This window comes from Halichondria panicea, chromosome 4, assembly GCF_963675165.1.
Source record: "Halichondria panicea chromosome 4, odHalPani1.1, whole genome shotgun sequence".
NCBI classification, from domain to species: Eukaryota; Metazoa; Porifera; class Demospongiae; order Suberitida; family Halichondriidae; genus Halichondria; species Halichondria panicea.
In genome coordinates, this window is record NC_087380.1 from 5,187,568 (window position 1) to 5,208,117 (window position 20,550).

The following is a 20,550-nucleotide window of genomic DNA, read 5'->3' on the forward strand; positions in this document are numbered from 1 at the left end:
ACCACAGTACAAAAGAACACAAAACCTGACTTTTCAACACTGGAGAGAGCTTGAGCAAGAGCAGAAGAGAAGTAGAAGCCATCACAACAAAACTAGTCACTAGTCTAGGCCATAAATGTTGTGAGTATCTGTGTTATGGTATTAAAACTGCTATGATTTGTGCAATGACATCATTGTAAAATATACAGACTAATAATTTACTAGATATCTCGATCCCCAAGATTCTTGGGGCAATTGACGCATGCGCAGACAGTGTATACCAGGCCGTCTTTCTCAATTGAGAGCGGCCTAGAATCGAGGCTAAGTTTGGCCCCGAAAGTTATGTGGTCAATTATGGCTTCATTTATGCTTCTTGTGGTTGACAAAGTATGCCAGGGACTTATACTAACTTTTAGCTGGTTGAAGCTTATCCGCTCTTAGCCTCGTTCCCAGGCCGATCCGTCTCCAATTGAATGCTAGGTCGACTCTTAGCCTGGTATTGATTGTATCTTGGAATTCGCTCAAACGAGCGAATTCCTAGATTTCGATGGAGCAATAGCTTATGACCTGTCTTGCACGAAGCAAGAGGTCTCTTGAAGGAACAGGCCCAGGCCCTCAAGCTCCTGTCTGAGGGAAGGGATGTGTTTGTGTGGTTCCCAACAGGGTATGGCAAGTCTCTCTGGTACCATTTTTGATGGACTACAAGCTTGGTAGAACCAGCGCTCCCCTTGTCCATCGAAATCCAGAACTGAAGTCTCCATAGTCGAGTCACAGGTAGCTAGCTAGCTAAACACCTTGATGTGGTCGCTTAGGAATTCACTCGTTTGAGCGAATTCCAACCATGCCCAGATACAATCAATACCAGGCCTAGGAGTCGACCTAGCGTGGCCTGGGAACGAGGCTAATCCGCTCTACAATATAGATAGAAGCACTTTTTAACAAGGAATCCAATGGTATATGAAACTTTGTGAATTTCAGTAAGTCATTATGAAGGTCAACCTCAACACAAATAGACTTTAGCAGTCATTTTAAACTTCCAAAAATACTTCTAGCTCTGCACGTGTTCTTGCTTTTATAGGATACTTCTTACCATATCGGAGGGCTAACTCTCATAAAATGTGCTGAAAGGGCCAAGGAAAACGGCCTCTGTGAGCACCCTTTTTTTAAAAAAATAAATATCTCTTTATGTGGCTATGCATCACCTATTAAAAGTGTCTATTTGAGCCATGAAATGACTACTGCGTTTCAGCTGGACTTCCAGCTCATTCTAGCCGCTCAAGATCACTAAATCTAGCTCATGAATTTACCTTACCCTTAACTAAACGGTATGCAAATCAAAATTAACCCTTTCATTTATTGTGCAAGAAGCTGGTAAAAGGACACAAATGATCCTACTAATTATGTACAGTGTTGAATTTGTGAGTCAGTAATAAATAACAGCCAGGCAACTTTTTTAAAGAGCAGTGTTGCAAGAACATAGAGAGGCCTGTGCATGCCCGTGGTAGCCAGTGGCTGAGTGTGACAGACTGGACTTTGACTAAAACTACCTGGAACTATCTGTTAATATTACTCTCTATTTAAACGAATAACTACGTGCTAGATATAAGAGAGAACAACAAGTGTTTTTTGTCTATTTAAGTCAACCTGTGACACTGTCCATAGCTAATAGTATACCTGAGAACAAAGAGCTGAAAAAACAAGCTTTGCACTAGCACCGCTGCTGCACTAGATTTACAGCATTGACATGTGTGCATGTGAGACAGTCACTTAAACACGGCGGAATTGTCTACTATAGTAGGCAAGAGAAGTCGAGCCTGAGACATCTGCCTCACAAAGCGAAGAAAATCATTCTAATCCTGGTTATAGTTACTTCATGGAAACCAGGTGCAAAGAGAAACTGTTTCTCGAGAAAATACTCACTTCACTTACATAGTCAGTTATATAGTCAGACAAATTGCAGTGAAGTTGTGGTATTAGTTCAAATGACACTATTTCTGCATGTGAGCTAAGGCTATATATACAGCTGGTTTGCACTATAATTATAGTTAGAGCTATAATATTATGACTGATAGATAATTATTGTGACCACCGTGGTATATGGCTCATGCATGTAATCCGGAGAGTTCACAGACTTGACCTTCAGAGTTGACCTTCGCTAGTGGAGCATACACTTAACCTTCGCTATAGTATAGAGAGTTCATCTTCGCTAGTAGGGAGGTTTCGCTATAGCAGAGAGTTCACCTTCGCTAGTGCAAGATTTAGTAAAAGCTCACCTTTTAGCTAGAGATCTTTACCTAGGTACGTAGCGGGATGCTGACCATATACTTTACCGTTGCTATACACAGATGCTATTATTATAGTGCCATGCATGGCCTTGCACACAGCCTATATAGTGTTGTGCCTGCTGTCCGAAGGCCGGCCATGGCTCTATAATAAAAGCATGTGTGCATTAAACGTAAAATACCGTATAGCGTGACATTTTCGAGGCACTTATATTTCGTGGAATGGCCTCTAAAAACATTTCGTTGCACAATGTTCGTGGAATGACTGCTTACCGAAAGCATTATAGCTAATTAAATTTTCGTGTAAGATTGCTAACCCACGAAATCCGCAAAAATGTTGTGTTATACGGCCTAATGTAAGCATCCCGCTACATTATAGTTATTGACTGGTTGACTAGTAATTATGGCTTATAACCAACCAATGCCGAGGGCGCAGCCCGAGGCTGAGGAACCATAATTACTAGGCAACCAGTCAACAACTGATTTATTTACTGCAAAAACAGCAAAATAGTCATTTGAACATCAATGGAGACAGTCAAACTTGCTCTCACAGCCACTTGTGCCTCAGAATATGCAGTTAGAACAGTTACAGCTGTCAAGTATGAGAGCTAGCTAGCTAGGTACTTCTCCAAACAGCTAGGTTCTACTGGAAGCTAGCTATAAACTTTGACCAGACCCGCCCACCACCAATATTCAGCAGCTGCCGTTTTCAATTTGTATTGCACAAGTCTACCAACACTGCTCGCGCTCTATCTGAGCCACAGCTTGACTAGAAACACAGAGCAAGGATTGAACTGCAGTGTTTCAAGTATCATGAACATGTAATAAGTAGCTTAGACTGCTAGCTAGCTCAGGTCAATATGACAATAGCACAAAACATAGTCTACAAACCTTTTTGCGTGCTGTATTGCTATTTTACTGTGTACAAATTGTCAAGATGATTCAAAAGTTGAATAGTGCTTGTAGGAAGTAAAAATATGAGCCATATTCCATACTTCCCTGGGGGAAGTAAAATAATGGCTCATATTCACTGGAAATCACCTAGGATACGGACTGAATCAGTAAATAAATGTACATATATAAGGTCTAATAGATAAAGGTCTCTATAACTAGAATGTAGGCCTGAGCTAATTATTCGATCAATTTTGCCTATTATTCAAATCTTTTATTCTCACTTTCCTTCCCTAGCTATTATTCAAGAAACTCTCACCTGTCTGTTTTGACAAAAATTCCTAACAATTAGAAAATAAACAATAATAGCATAAACAGTATAAATTTGTCTTCTATATAGACCTACAGGTGGATTGCAACCTTTCTCTTTCTTATGAGAGCTTTAAAGACTTTAAATAACGCTTTTTAGATGATCTCGTGATCTCGCTGTTATATTTCTAACATTCTGCGCATGCGCAATAGCAATAAATTTTGCCTATTATTCAAAATGCTGCCTTATTATTAGAAAAATTATTCAAGTATAATTAGCGCAGGGCTACTAGAAGGGGAGCATTTACTAGAGAAAATGAACTCTCTACTATAGCGAGGGTGAACTCTCACGAGCGAAGGTGAACTTCCCAAGATGAACTCTCTACTAGCAAAGGTCAACTCCGTGAACTCTCTGGGCCACCATACTTACAATATAAGTGTGTACCTACAGTAGCGGTTAATATAATATAAAGTCCCCGTTCTGTTTACGTAGTATCTGTGGTATGTTTATATAACGTTTCCGTTTTGACACCATATTAAAAGCGTTGCAATTTACTGTATCATTGCTATTTACCATTGCATTGTTACACGTACGTTTTGCAGAAAAGTTTTACAAAGAGACAATTAATGCTAGTCATTTCGAGTATCATAGACTTGTTACTTAGCTGTTGCTATTGGCTATCTAAAACAAAGACATAAAACAAACCATTCACAGGTTTCTTCAACTTTCTCATCAAACAATACGTTTGCAGTGAATCCTATCTCTGTTCTAAGGTTAGAAAACGCTAGCTATAATATTTTGAGTGTGCAATGCCTGAGTAAATTTTAACTAGAAAAGAAACGCTATACGCACTGTAGCGTACCTTGAGCATACTTTTAGTGTTTATTTTGCGCCATATCAGCGTATTACGGACGTACTACGTAAACAAAACGAGAACTTTATATTCATTGCTACTGTACATGCATGTCGTAGCACATGTCATCGTAGCGTCATACATGCACGTATAATTATATAATAGACGTACAATTTTTGGTCGTTGGGCAGGATTTACAGTTTGCTCAACCTCTTTTTTGTCACCCGTCTCTTCGTCATTATCTGCATGTATATTGAAAATGTTGTGTGCATGCATTGTGTATCAATAAAATTATACCTGATTGGATCAGTGGGTCTTGCTCAGCTGTTCCAAGTGAATCTACTCTGTTTTCTAGTAGTGGATGTGATTTAAACATAAAATGGGATAATAACATAGTTTGTTTGACAGGTGTGTTTTGTCATTTATATACCTTCACTCCCTCCTGTATGCATCTCATTGGGCTGATAGGGTCCTATGCATGGATATCAATATAATTAACCGAGGCGCGCGTGGGCGGACACGGGTATAGTAGTCCGTTGGTTTGTTTGTTACCCAAGGCGCGGCCACAGGTATAGTAGTCCGTTGGTCTGTTTGTTTGTCACAGGTATATCTACTCACCTGGGTACCACAGCTCTGCGTTTACAGCCTTCACAGAACAATATCTTGATTTAAATAGTGGTAGATTATGATGTTAAAGCTTCTTTGTTGAGCAAAAGCTAAGAAGGTTGAACTTGCACGTTGGCAGCTATAGTAGCTAGCTACACGTGGCCTTGATTACGTGATTAAGAAGCTAAAATTGTGACTGGTTATTGGCTGACTCTGGATCCTATACTCCAGCTTGGCAGGAGCCATACCTCTCTAAGTCTAAGACTCCAGGCTTCTTTGCTGTGATCTCAGTCCACAGTGCATGTCTAATGTGACATGTACCACTCAATGTTTCAGTATGCCTCCAGTCCGGTTTAGTTTTATTGCTCTTGAGTTGCTGTCATACATGCTACATGCACTGCATTATCGCTCTTCTGGTTTCTTTATTATCATGTCACCAGCCGAGGGTTTGCACTTGTAGTGCTCTAGTTAACCCGAGGCGCGTGGGCGGCCTCGGGTCGTTTGGTTTGTTTGTGACAGGTGAATCTCCTTACCTGGATGCCACAGTACTGCGTTTACAGCATGGATAGCCTTCATACAATAAGTTATTAATTTTAATAGTGGCAGAATTTCATGTTAAACCTTCGTTGTCAAATAAAAACGAGCAAAAGCTAAGAAGCTTGTGACAGGGTCTGCTTAGGCCACTCCAAGTGATACTCTGGTTTCTGGTCCACCGCCCGCATCAGATTTTATTCTTGGATTTCTATCTCATTATTGGATTTTCTATCTCATTATTTCTACTACGCATGCGCAGAATGGTCCATGTGGTACAAAATAGTGTGATAATGAGATTCATTTGCAAAATAATGAGATTCATAAGGTGAAATTGATAATGACACAATGAGAAAAGCCGCCCACACGCATGCAATTAGAAAAACTTCAGGACCAGAAACCAGAGTACCGTATAGCGGGTATATTTTGAGGGTATAAATTTTCGCGGATGGACCATTACAAAGGATTTTGCGGATTTTATTTTCGTGGTCTGAGTTCCAGCCTTTTGGCGCATGCGCACATCAACATGCAGCTTACCTCCACACCGTTAGCCTCGAATCCAAAATACTGAACACGCCTACTACTCATAAATTTTCGTGGGTATAAATTTTCGCGGTACAGGCTCAATCCGCGAAAACCGCAAACATTTATACCCTCGAAATATACCCGCTATACGGTATCACTTGGAGCGGCCTTACCTGGATGCTCTAGCACTGCATGGGTAACCTCCACACAACAATTCAGTACTTCTAATAGTGGCAGCTTTCGGTGTTAAAGCTTCGTTGTCTAATAAAAGCGAGCAAAATGTAGCTTGAACAGAACTTGCACATGCGTTACTTATAACTGAAGTGATCCTGTACCAGGTCCAGAAACAATGGAACAGGGTCACTAAAGTAGAAAGCTGTATATACCAGGAACAATGGAACAGGGTCACTAAAATAGAAAGCTTGCTTTAGCTGACTGGGATCCTACTCCATGCAGGACCTGGAGCCATACTTCTCTGAGACTCCAGGCTTCTTTGCTGTGATCCTAATCCACAGTGCATATATCTATAGTACCACTACCTGTTCTCAAATGTTTCAGCATGCCTCCAGTCTGGTTTAGTTTTATTGCTCCTGAGTTGCTGTGCAAGTCATGCATGATGATGATAACAACATCACTATATGCACTGCATTATATCAATCTTCTGGTTTCTTTATAATCATGTCACCAGCCGAGGGTTTGCACTTTAGTGCTCTAGTTTGTTTGTGACAGGTGAATCTACTCACCTGGATGCCACAGCACTGCGTTTACAGCACGGATAGCCTTCATACAACAAGTTATTAGTTTTAATACTGGCAGAATTTGATGTTAAACCTTCATTGTCAAATAAAAACGAGCAAAAGCTAAGAAGCTTGTGACTGGGTCTGCTTACCTGGATGCTCTAGCACTGCGTTTACAGCATGGGTAGCCTCCACACAACAAGTTAGTACTTCTAATAGTGGCAGCTTTCGGTGTTAAAGCTTCGTTGTCTAATAAAAGCGAGCAAAATGTAGCTTGAACAGAACTTGCACATGCGTTACTTATAACTGAAGTGATCCTGTACCAGGAACAATGGAACAGGGTCATTAAGTAGAAAGCTTGAATTATAGCTCCTGCTTTTGCGAATCCTACTCCATAATTATATGCAGGACCTGGAGCCATACTTCTCTGAGACTCCAGGCTTCTTTGCTGTGATCCTAATCCACAGTGCATATATCTATAGTATACCACTACCTGTTCTCAAATGTTTCAGCATGCCTCCATTCTTTATTGCTCCTGAGTTTCTGTGTGCAAGTCATACATGATAACAACATCACTATATGTTATATCACTCTTCTGGTTTTTTTATAATCATGTCACCAGCCGAGGGTTTGCACTTTAGTGCTCTACTTTGTTTGTGTATTCTGAATCTACTCACCTGGATATCATCCGCGTTTACAGCATGGATAGCCTTCACAATTTGTTTTAATAGTGGCAGATTTTGATGTTAAAGCTTCGTTGTCGAATAAAAGCTTGAACTTGCACGTTGAGCTAGCTACACTGCACTGTACCAGAGGCTGGAGGGAGGACACGATTAACCTTTAGCTCTAATTAGCTAATTATCGTGACCTTTTAATGACATTCTTTGAACGATTCATCTTTTCTTTCTTTATAACCTCTACATATTGGGACACACAGAAAGTACTGTAGCATGAGTGACAGGCAATTCTTGCAGTAGTCTCATGGATCAGCCCCCTCCTGAGAAGGGGTCTGAGCACTCTTGATGTAGTTTTGTTGCACACGCTGGAATTCCAGCGGCTCAATCAGATTGACTTATTCTAGTCAGGTGATATTATAGGAGGCAATAAAGAACTGCACGTTGCTCAACGCATTTGGATAATCATTAACGCATGCATTACGCATGGTAAACGCTTCATACATAGACGCTGCTACGAAGCATAAGCAAGCCAAGCAGGGGTCCTTGGGCACAGAGTTAGCACCACAGGCAAAAGACATACATGAAGCACCTTCTTCAGAGAGAGAGAATGCCTGCGCTTGACGCTTTGTACAATTAACAAATACGTGGGGGCGTAAGGTCAGGAATTGATTACATTCCATTGGTCTGGCACATTCCACTGTGAAATGACCTCAAGACAAGAGTGCTCAGACCCCTTCTCAGGAGGGGGCTGATCCATGAGACTATTCTTGCAGGTACAGAGCAAACTACAAAAATAAAGGGGTGCTAGAAGCTGAGACTAACAGTCTCATTGATGTTCTTCATGTTGGAGACACTCTGAACTAAACAATTCCATGTTGCAGCTTTATCACAGAGACAGGAGTGCCTAGCCGGGCCTGGGGTGCTTCTCACAGGGATCTTGGAGACAGGAGTGCCTGGGGTGCTCCTCATAGGGATCCTGGAGACAGGATCAAGAGTGCTTCTCACAGAGACAAGATCAGAGTGCCTGGGATGCTTCTCACAGGGATCTTATTATTATTATTATTATGTGAACTTTACAGCTATGCACAAAAGAAATTAAGTGAAAAGATTGAGTGAGAAGGAAATAGCTGACAGACTTACTCCAACATTGGAGCAGCTGATGCATGTATATTATATAATCTATAGAGTGATAAGAATAGTTAACAGAGGAGCCTATAGATGACATTTAGAGCATGGGCAAACCATATGAAAGGAACATAAGTTATTTGTGTCAAAGTTTTCTAGAAAATCTGACACTAAAAAGTCCAAAGTCTTTTTCTTGATTGTTCCTAGAGATGAATCTAGATTTATTAAATTCGACGGCAATTTATTCCATACTTTTGCAATTCTAATGAAGTAGAAGTGTCTTGAATAGTTATTTCTAGCAAATTTAATTTGAAGGGAATGGCCTGAGCAGCCTGCCCTGGTTTTGGATGAAGTGAAAGATACTAGTTCTCTTATATCGTCCGACTGCTGCTGCATACATTTCACAATAAACATGATATCTTGCAGTTCAAACCATCTCATGAGGGGCAATAACTTTAATTTGCAGAGTCTTGCTTTGTAGTCTGCATGATACATAATCATTAAGGATATATTTTGTGGCTCTGCGTTGCACTTTTTCTAGTGACTTGATATCCTTTATTAATTTAGGTCTCCACAACTGCGAGCAATATGTTAAGTGAGTTCTGACAAGAGACAGATATAATTGTTTCTTTAAATTAGTTGAATAGTTTGTTTGAATGATTCTTCTAATAAGATTGAGTGACATGTAAGCCTTTCCACATATTTTACTATGCTGTTGAGACCATGAGAGATCTTGCGTAACTGTTATCCCTAAATCACGATAAGAATTATGGTGTTATCCTGCATGAACAGAGTAATGACTAGTTTCTTCAGTTTGCTTCAACGATAGTCTAATAGTTTTGCATTTGGACACATTGAGTCCGATATTCCACTTTTCACACCATAAACTCAAAGCATTCAAATCATCTTGCATAAGAATTTCGTCCCTTGTATCTCTAAAGGATTTGAACAGTTTCGTATCATCAGCGAACAAGAAACACTTAGAATTCTGGATACAGTCAGGTAAGTCATTGATGTATACTAGGAATAGTATAGGACCTAAGATACTGCCTTGTGGTACTCCAGACTTTACAGGTAACATAGTTGAGCTTTTATTTTCCATTGTTACATAATGAACTCTCTGTGACAAATATTCCTTGAACCAAAGCCATAATGGGCCTGTTATTCCTAATTTCCAAAGCTTGAAAAGTAACTCATTATGACCAACGGAGTCAAAGCTTTTTTAAAATCTAAATAAACAGCATCAACAGCACAGCTATTTTCAATTTCTTTTTGGATAAAAGCATAGGAACACTTAGAGATAGAAGTACTTGAGGTGCTTCTTATAGGGGTCCTATTACCTTCAGATCCTGACAACTTGGCCATAGGGGTATCTCCAGTAGGAGAAAAGGCTTACTTTGCTCTAGCTCTGGTGTCCACTATGTAGAGGTTATAAAGAAAGAAAAGATGAATCGTTCAAAGAATATCATTAAAAGGTCGCGATAATTAGCTAATTAGAGCTAAGGTTAATCGTGTCCTCCCTCCTCTGGCACTGTACTGTGGCCTTTATTACTTGCAGATGAAGTGATCCCGTACCAGGAACAATGGAAAAGGGTCACTACAATAGAAAGCTAAAATTGTGACTGGATGTTGTCTCAACATGTTAGCTGACTCTGGGATTCTACTCCAGGAGCCATACTTCTCTGAGACTCCGGGCTTCTTTGCTGTGATCCTAGTCCACATATCATGCAGTGCATATATCTATATGTACCACTAAAACTCTGTTCTCAAATGTTTCAGCATGTCTCTCTCTCTGTAGTCTGGTTTAGTTCTGAGTTGCTGTGCTAGACAGCTCAGTCACTACCTAATTCTTCTGGTTTTTTTGTAATCATGTCACCAGCCGAGGGTTTGCACTTTAGTGCTCTAGTTAAGTAATTATAATACAGAAAGAACCGTGCATGATAATGTTGGTCTATCAATTGGCCTTGGATCATTAATGAGTACCATATAATTATGCTTACCACGTCTACTAAATGTTTCATTTTGCTATTAGTACTTAACATGTATGATGGAATGTGCTGACATTGCAACTAGTTTCCAATGACTCACTGGGGAACGGAAATGTTGCTGCCACGCCCATTTTTACAATAAACTGTGCATGAAAACGATCACTTCAGTTGCAACTGCATTTTGTGCTTGGTCTATTTATGCAAGACTGCACGCAAAATTGACGTTTTAGGTATTGAATGATGCACGAGTGATTGTTAGCAAGCACTCAGGAGAGGAGCTACAGCCCACAGAAAACAAGCAGTTATGACGTTTAGTGAAGATCACTTCAGCTGCAAATACGTAGATCTACCTCGAATAAAGGTTGCATGTAGAGCTAGCCAATACCGTACGGGTAGAAAATTTCGTGTTTTTCGTGGGTGGCTGCAGAACACGAAAATTAAAACCCATGGAAGGTTTCGTATGCGCATGCGCACACGCACAGAAGCCGCGGCTTAATTAATATCAACGTACATGTATCAATGCAACGTACGTGAAGAACATGTCTCTGTTCAATTATTTTCATGCTGTTGCAGATAATCCTTTTGGTCTGTCTACAGATCTACCAGCCAAAACTCTTGTTAAAGTAAGCAAGCAAGTGAAAGCAGCCCAAGAGAAAAGAAAACGTGGACCATACACAAGAAATTCTGAGGAAGACAAACTAGTGATTGGAAGACATGCCAGTGAAAATGGGATTGCTGCAGCTGTCAGATTTTTTAACAAACTTAAGGAAAGTAGTGTTCAGGATTGGAAAAATCTATATGAAAAGCAGCTTAAGAAGCTGATCGAACAAGCTCGACCAGAAAAAATGGTTGTCGAGTCATTAGCAACTAAGAAACGTGGTAGGCCACCTCTTCTAGGCAGCACTCTGGACAAGAAGCTGCAAGACATTATTGTAAGTCTACGTAGACGTGGTACACCCATTGGCACAAGTGTTATTATTGGAATTGGAAGAGGACTGCTCTTAAAACACAGCAGATCATCGATGAATGAATTTGGTGGCGATATTACACTTGGTAAAGAGTGTATTCTTCGAAGAATGGGTTTCAGTAAGAGGCGTGCAAATTCAAAATTCAAAATGCTAGTCAGCGATTTTGAAACGGTGAAAGACGACTTTTGCAATGATGTGAAGTGTGTAGTAAAAATGGAAGACATCCCAGTTATCAATTGGGATCAAACTGCAATGAAAATTGTTCCGTCATCTTCATGGACCATGGAAAAGCGGGGAATAAAAAGAGTCGAAATTGTTGCTATCGATGATAAAAGGCAAATCACCGCTGTGCTTGGATGCTCTTTATCTGGAAGGTTTCTACCACTACAGCTGATGTACCAAGGCACCACAACCCGGTGTCTTCCGAAGATTTCTTTTCCTGAAAATTGGCACATAACTTGCACAGCCAATCAATCACTGGTCTAATGGTGATACGATGATTGATTATATAACAAAGGTTATAGTTCCTTATGTGACTGAAACACGTTCTAAATTGAACCTTGCGTCTGATCATCCTGCCCTGGTATTGTTTGATGTATTCAAGGGGCATTTGGTTGACAATGTTCGTAGATTGTTAGAAGAAAATTGCATTTTGTATGTGGTCGTTCCAGCTAACTGTACTGACAGGCTTCAACCACTTGATTTAAGCGTTAATCAGCCTGCTATAAGGACTTTCTGAGGAAGAAGTTTCAGGAGTGGTATGGTGATATCGTTTGCAAGCAACTAGAGTGGAACTGAGGAACCTGTTGATTTAAGGTTAAGTGTGATGAAACCCTTGACAGCACAGTGGGCAATTGATATCTCATAAATCATCATCAATGGATTTGGAATTGTAAATGCTTTAAAATAGTTTTAGGATGTTTTTATGTTTATTATCATGTTCTGCGATGGAATGGTATCAACAATTTTACAGCATAGGAAATAAATTGATAATAATTTATTTTGGCTAATGCATGATACAAGATGAGTACGTAAACTACTTTGATCAAATGAAACACAGGTGGGACTAGTACCATTAGCAAGATGCGTAGCAAAAGCTATGGCAAAAAGACCACAGTCCTTGACTCCTTTCTGTTTGTGAACAACAGTGTTCTTGAAACAAAGACTATTGTTTTTGAAAATATTGCTCAGATATCTTCAGAAACTTTATCGAGTGAAGAGAATATTGAATCAAAAATGTTAATTTCACCTTTAGCACATCCTAACGTGCTGACAGTAATCCAGTGATTACCACGGCAGTGGAGAAATTGAAGATAGTTGCATATCCAATTATCGTACACAGTACGTCCAACTGTTAAAGTCGATTCAAGGCCGGTAAGTGAAGGGAACTGTATCTTTAACAAATTCTGTGCTGTGTTAATATAATCGTCATTTAATAGATCATTTCCAAGGATCTTCTGTTCTTCTGTTTGTCTTCCATATACAAAGTAATATTTTCGAGGTTTGCCCAAACATCACTGCATATATAGGGCTGGCCGTTTTGCAGGCATATCCACATCAATATTACCTGTTGCATCCTTCTTACTACTCTCAATAGTTACCTGTACCTCAGCAATGAGGGCTTTTACCTTATTAATATTTTGACGCTGTCCAAAAAAAGTGAGCATACAGGGTATTTCGAGGCCCCCTTGGGGAAGATCTGTAGAATATCTTCTGCTTCCAGTAATTCTACAAGTTATTGTTGAGCCACTTTTTCTTAGAAATAGAGAACAAAGAGCAGATAAACGTCTCGGTACATGCCCTACAACAACAGCAGTTCCACCAGTGCTATTTCTCACAACTGCCACTGCGAAGGGATCATGGCTATTGCTGCTTTCTCTCTTGCACTCCAAAACTTCCCCTACTAACGCATTCCATGTACCATGGTAGCCTCCTCTTGTCATCGATGCTATGGAGAATGTATCCATGATATAGATATACTCGAACTCGACTCCGACTGCTGTCTACTGCATGTATCTCACGCGAGATAAGTGCCACACCCTCTTAATTTAACTTCCACGAAATTTACTACCCGTAAAATTTTCCAAATAAGACAAAATATTGAATTGTACGAAATTTTCTACCCATACGGTATGCAAGTTTAAGCTTCTTAGCTTTTAGGCTCGCTTTTAACATCGAAATCTGCCACTATTAAAACTAATAACTTGTTGTGTGGAGGCTGTAAACGCAGTGCATATAATTATGGCATAATTATAGGTGAGTAGACTGTGCAGAGAACCATGCGCCTTCTATAGAGGCTCTTGGTCTGCTAACCAGTATATGCGCCTATAATTAGTTGATGTGCGCTTATTATACAAACGTTTTACGCTTGTACTACGATTATCCATCTAAATTGGGTAATTTGAAGCGCATGCACACTATCACCATTGACATAGCAACTATAATAGAGAAAGTCAGGCCGGGAATGAGGCTAGATAAATGCAAGCACTGACAGACTACTATAACCTCCCACGCACCTTGGGTTAATACTCAATTTCTACACAGGCAAATAATATTGCATGCATTCAATGCATGATATCTAATTACTGTTATTACGAGTGTTGCAAGTGTGCGCTTGCTAATGCCTCTCGCCATGTTATGCTTTCGCTCAAAAAGTATTAGTGTTATAGTAGTTTCTTTTATATTAAAGTTAGCTTATCTATATAAAGTCACTGAGAAGAAAAGACTTATTTACATACATCTACTGTTGTTATTTATTGGCTTACCAGGACCTCAAGAAAGAAGAAAATTGATTCTTCCAAGATCTGTAGTTCAGTGTATATAATATCTAAGAAGAAAAGACCTGTGTACATGCATATTGTTATCTATATTGTTATATGGTAGTGTTTTGTGGCTTACTAGGCCCTCAAGACAAAGATGATTCTGCCAGGAGGATCTGGATCTGGATCTTTGATATTATTTTCTCACACATGGGGAATGAGCGCGCATGCGCATTACATCCACAGAAATAATTAAAGGGTGTGTCCAAAGAGATCAATTTCACAAATGGCTACTGCTAGCTAGCTGTTTTAATAGATATTTTCTGAGTATTGTAGCTAACAAAAAGCTAGCGCTTTAGTTTGTGCGGACAGATGATGCTATGAAAGATTCTGAAGAGACTGCAACAGCCTTCAATGTGAGTCAAACTAGCCATAACAAAGCTTTAGTTTGCTAATCCACGAATCAAAATCCAAGAGAACGTGGCTAGAAGCCTACAGTATAGAAGCTGTTAGCTTTTGTCGCATTGCAACCGTTGAGCAGTTACAGCTGGAACACGCACACACACACACACACACACAGTCAGCTTTACCGTATCCCTCATGCGGCTATGCCTCGAGGCATAATAACCATGCATGTAGCCAACTTGAGCTATAACGATTTAATAGTGAACTTTCACAGTGACTAATCACCTTGTCTTAGTGGAATGTCTCCATGCTGTAACTGATCTCCAAATTGTGGGCTAGTCACTGATGCTGTGAAGTTAGAGTCCTCCTGCCTGCGGTGATGAGCTTGTTTGTCGTAAAATTGATCTACATGGCATGTGATTGTGGCATGTGATTGTCTAGTAACATGCACACATAAACTGAAGTAAATGTAAAGAAAACATATAACTTTTGTGTATATACGTACGTACATGATCCTTATATACGTTATAACATGGGGACGAGGGATGTATGGTTACTGTATAATTATTGCACTGAAGCCCGAGGGCTGAGTGCAATGTGTACCATGCATCCCGTAGTATTATACATCCCGAGGGCATAGGTAACACACAATAATAAAACTCAACAAAATGCCCTAACATAGCTCACTCTTTTCTATAGACAGTCATTGTGCCAGTATATCTGCAGCGTATAACAATGGCATGGACCAACGAATGGCTTGACACAAAAATTGTATGTGTTCGTAAGCCTTATAGGTAATGGCCTTCAATGTTACTTATACAGTATTTCGATTATTCATAGTTTCGATTTGTTTTTTAACGTTAAGAACTATCTCATGGTAAAAATGGCTGTACAGTAGTAGCTACTTAATCTATTAGCATCCAAGAGAGAAATCACATAAACATTGGTCCTTCGAACCGGATACCCTATTGAACTAATTTGCAACCTGTTTCTCAACTTGGAGAATTTATCGTCGCCTGTTAATAACGTTCTCTGGAAGTTGCCATATGGTGAAGCTATACGTTCGTCAATCATACTTGTATACTCATTGTATACTCATCGGAATTCCTAAACTATGGCTGATCGAGGCTTTCACAAGAAGAGAAGAGCTGTAACACGTGGATCTATAACGAAATTAGGTTCTAAGATCACTGAAGTGGATTCTAACGGTGAACATCCCGATAGTATACGTGTTGCACAGACTTTGGCTACCAAACTTAAGGTTCTCGATGCCGAGTTCAAGATTCACATGCTAGCAATCATTGACCTCACTGACAGAGAAGAAGCCTCAGCCCTGGAACAAGATGCCTTAGACGATCATGACGACATCATTAGTGAACTAACTATTTGCATTCAACGACTCATCTCAACCTTGATGCCTTCACCAGCTCGTGATTTACAGAAATCATCAAATAGACGCCTGGCACGCATGCAAGAGAAGCTAGATGCTGTTGAAAAAACCATATGCCGTATGGATATCGATGATCCCGATGCCGAATGCATACTCGAGCAATATACCGAACAAATTTTGGATTTGAAGATCGAATTAAAAGACGTTCGAAACTCCCTACATCTAGTAGACTTGGACACTGAAGATCCTATCCTACATTCCCAATATGAAGTACAATTTTCCGATGCTCACTGGCCATTAAGAAACAACAACGCTCCATCGCCGACGCTAATGTGGCCAGTATAGAACCCAAAGCACATGGAGCCAAACTCCCGAAATTGGATGTGCCTACAGTATTTTTGGGATCAATTCCGTGTGGCCGTCCATGACCGAATGATGGTCTATCTAGAGAATGCCCTCAAGGACAATGCTGCTAAGCAAACCATCGATGGACTAACGGAGGAAGCGGTACAATGCTTACAAGCACGCTTTGACAGACCACGCCTAATCCATCAAACTCATGTTCGTCGAATAGTGGATACACCCAACTTGAAGGATGGAAATGGTAAGGAATTACAAAATCTCCACGACTCCAGCACCTACGAGCTTTGAGAGCAATGGGGCATGAACCCTCTAAACAATTTATTACCTCACTCCTGGAATTAAAACTCGATGCCGTTACAATGTTTGAGTGGCAACGTCACAGCCAAGATAACACTGATGTCCCTGATTGTAAGGAATTACTGGAATTCATTGACCTGCGTGCTCAAGCAGCAGAAGCCTCTAATGTAGACAGGAAGCTTAAAAGCAGTCACGCCATTCCCACATTCACGGCAAGCACCTGCACTAATGAAGAAAATTGCAAGGCATGCAAGAAGGAAAAACACCTAATCTCATGAAGAGAAGATTGCATTGCTGAAATCAAATAATACGTTCTGGACACTATGTGAAAGACTGCAAATCGTTACATCGTTGTAAGCAATGTCAAAGACGTCATCACTCTCTATTGCACATTGACGGTAAAGACGTCGAGACACCTGTTAATCACGCAGCTGTTCTAATTCAATCTGACTTGTTACTGATGACTTGCCAAGTTTTGGTCGAATCCCCACAAGGAAAAACAAGGAAAAACAAGCTCTTTTGGACTCTGGATCATGCGTATCAGAGAGCAATTTGTGGAATAGCTGGTCTTTCATCGAGCAGCCACAATCAGTCAATTGCCAACTTCAAGGTTACACCCGTTCACTCTCCCTCAAGGAAATTCAACGTGAATGCGATAGTCGTACCTCGAGTTACGTGTGATCTACCTGAAATATCACTCAGTCGCAAATGGGAGCACCTTGATGGCCTCCAACTGGCAGACCCTGAGTTTGGCAAGCCCGGAAACATAGAAGTCCTACTTGGAGTGGAAATCTTTGTAGACGTTATACGTCAAGGCCGGCGAAAGGACTCACGAGACAGAGTTTGGATGGGTATTAGCCGGTAACATCGGTTCTGTAAGCTCAAATGCCATTGTATCACACCATACAACCGTCTTAACGGGAGATGACCTTCTACGTCAATTCTGGGAGATTGAAGAAAAAGCTGTAGCAAATAGCAATCTTACGCCAGAAGAACGATCAGTGATGAAGCATTTTCATACCTACCACACTAAAGACTCTGAAGGAAGATTCATGGTGCCTCTTCCTAAACGACCCAATGCCAAAGAGCTGGGAGAGTCGAGATCTCAAGCTGTAAAAAGATTTATCTCCTTTGAGAAGTCAATGCACACCAAAGGTCAATTCAGTGAAGTTGAAGGCGTCATGGACGAGTACTTTGCAAGCAAACATGCCGAACGTGTACCACAAATAGACTTGGAAAAACCTCCCAGTCAAGCGTTCTATCTACCCATACACGTGGTCCGTAAGTACAACAACAAAGTTACGTGCTGTCTATCGTCATCCGATGATACTATACCTCTAACCATCCCCTGGTAAAACTCCTCATACGCTCAGATCACAACCGACTACTTTATGGTGGTCATCTACTAATATCTGGATCTCTTTCTTGTCGATACCACATTGTTGGTGGGCACAAGACGATCCGATCAATCACACGTAGCTGCATTATCTGTAGGAGAAGATCAGCCAAACCACGTCCCCAGATGATGGGACAACTCCCCAAAAAACGTGTAACCCCTGATGCTGTTTTCAACAATGTGGGTCTTGACTATGTCGGACCAGTTTACTTGAAACGAGGTTCCATTCGCAAACCGGTCATTCTAAAGGCATACATCTGTATATTTGTGTTGTAAAGGCCGTGCACATCGAAGCAGTGTCAGATCTGACTTCAGTTTATCACTCAACGTGGTAAACCTGCATTGTTATGGAGTGACCACGGTTCGTCGGAGCAAAACGCATTCTCAAGGAATTGTATGAATTCATGCAACGAAAAAACACCAACGATATCATATCGAACTACTGCAGTGCCCAAGAAATTACATGGGATTTCATTCCCGAGCATGCCCCACATTTTGGAGGGCTATGGAAACCCGCGGTGAAGAGCCTCAAAACCCATCTTCATCGAATTGTCAGAAACTCTAAGTTAAACTTTGAAGAGCTTACAACTGTTTTCTCTCAAATAGAGGCCTGCATGAACAGTTCAGGAAGTACTCTAAATGGCGTCTGTCAAGAATCTACAAGTTGGAGATATTGTCGTGTTGAGAGAAGAGAGAAGACAACGTTATGCCTTCCCAATGGCCTATGGCTCGAATCATTGAAACCCATGAAGGTCTAGTTAGGGTTGTGAAGCTACGAACCACGAACGGCATTTACACGAGACCAGTGACTAAAACGGCCTTGCTCCTACCTTGCGAAACGTGTACTAACTGATTGGATGGATGTTTAAACTGTTGTTACTTAATTTGTATGTCTTGGCCGGCGGCATGTATGTGTTTGTAAGCCTTATAGGTAATGGCCTTAAATGTTACTTATACAGTATTTCGATTGTTCATAGTTTCGATTTGAACGTTAAGAACTATCTCATGGTGAAAATGGCTGCACAGTAGCTACAAATGTTAGGACCAGTTCCAACACACTACTCCAGGCTATCTATGATCTTAGTAGCTATCTTTTAGAGCCCGTAAGTCCAGCTCAATTTCAAACTATTCAACAGCATAATAATGCCTAACATATTTTCAATGTACACATATTCTAGCAGCTATTTTGGAATGATGATGTCATATGATGTAACAGGTGGTGGTCCAATGGAAGCGCCAATAGTTGAACTTTCAGTACCTGCATTCAAATTGATCTAATCACATTTAGTTTAGAAAATATTCAAAAACGTAAAAAATCAAAAGTTCTACTCTCTTTGGTTGTTGCACTGTATACTCTCGTGGCCACCCACGCGCGCACCTCAGGTAAAAATGACTTTAAAACTAGCAAGTAAATGTGAGCAGATTTTGCTGCGCAAAAGTCTTTGTAAATCCAAGAAAACGTGCCTAGAAGCCTATATATTTACTCCGAGGCGCGCGTGGGCAGTAACGGGTATAATAGTCTGTTGGTTTGTGTGAGTCTGCTTACCTGGATGTCATCACACTGCGTTTACAGCCTTCACACAACAAGTTATTAGTTTTAATAGTGGCAGGTTTTGGTGTTAACGCTTCGTTGTCGAATAAAAGCGATAAGAAGCTTAAACTTGTACGTTGGCAGCTAGCTAACTACATGCGGTCTTTATTCGAGGTACCCTACGTATTTACAGCTGATTGCATGGGTATAGTGCGTCTGCGCTTATTCATAGTCCAGAATTAGGGGAATCCGGGTTCCCTGCCCTCGGTTAAAAGGACTTACTATGACTATGATATCTAATTACTGCGTGAAGTATTATATTATCACCTTGTCCTAGTGGAAGGTTTCCAAGCTGTGACTGATCTCCAAGTGGTGGGCTAGTCATTGGTGCTGTGAAGCTAGAGTCCTCCTGCCTGTAGCAATGATCTTTTTCCTCGTAAAATTGATCTACATGGCATGTGATTGTCTAGTAAGATGATTTAAATTCACACATAAACTGAAGTAAATGAGCATATACGTACGTACATGATCCTTATACTGTGTTTTGCAAGTTGCTTGTCATTGTGCACCAGTAAATGGGCGTTGTCTGTAGTACTACTGAGTCTGTAGTAAAGTGAATGTGTCTATTCAGCAAACAAAATTTAATTTACTAACTTAGTTAGCTAAGCTGTTAGTGTATATGCACATGCAGTACTCTGTTGACTTGCTATACCTCTGTTGATTTGAGCCAGTATGGGAGTGGTTTTAGTTATAGAAGTGCACTAAAAGAGCAGGTAGAGATTAGAGGACATAAAGAAAGTTATGAGTCAGCACATTCCTGATTAAATCTAGTAACCACAGTAGTACTATAGACAACGCCCATTTACTGTACACAATGACAAGCAACTTGCAAAACACGCATCCCTCGTGCCCATGTTATAACATGGGATGTATGGTT

At 40.5% G+C, this 20,550-nt stretch overlaps 1 protein-coding gene across 6 annotated transcripts in view; it reads right to left on the minus strand.

Annotated features, from left to right (window-relative positions):
• LOC135335269 (uncharacterized) overlaps positions 1 to 20,550 on the minus strand; it is a 37,835-nt gene that overhangs the window by 7,626 nt on the left and 9,659 nt on the right. For 4 of the 6 annotated variants that reach the window (XM_064530710.1, XM_064530708.1, XM_064530706.1 and 1 more), the window contains 5 exons: positions 19,941 to 20,060; positions 14,922 to 15,041; positions 4,746 to 4,787; positions 4,613 to 4,666; positions 4,487 to 4,557 (listed from right to left, as the gene is read on the minus strand). In XM_064530710.1, coding sequence (XP_064386780.1) covers positions 4,487 to 4,557; positions 4,613 to 4,666; positions 4,746 to 4,787; positions 14,922 to 15,041; positions 19,941 to 20,060 — 407 coding nt within the window. The remainder of the gene's footprint in view (positions 1 to 4,486; positions 4,558 to 4,612; positions 4,667 to 4,745; positions 4,788 to 14,921; positions 15,042 to 19,940; positions 20,061 to 20,550) is intronic. The other 2 variants (XM_064530709.1, XM_064530707.1) reach the window with 1 other exon arrangement.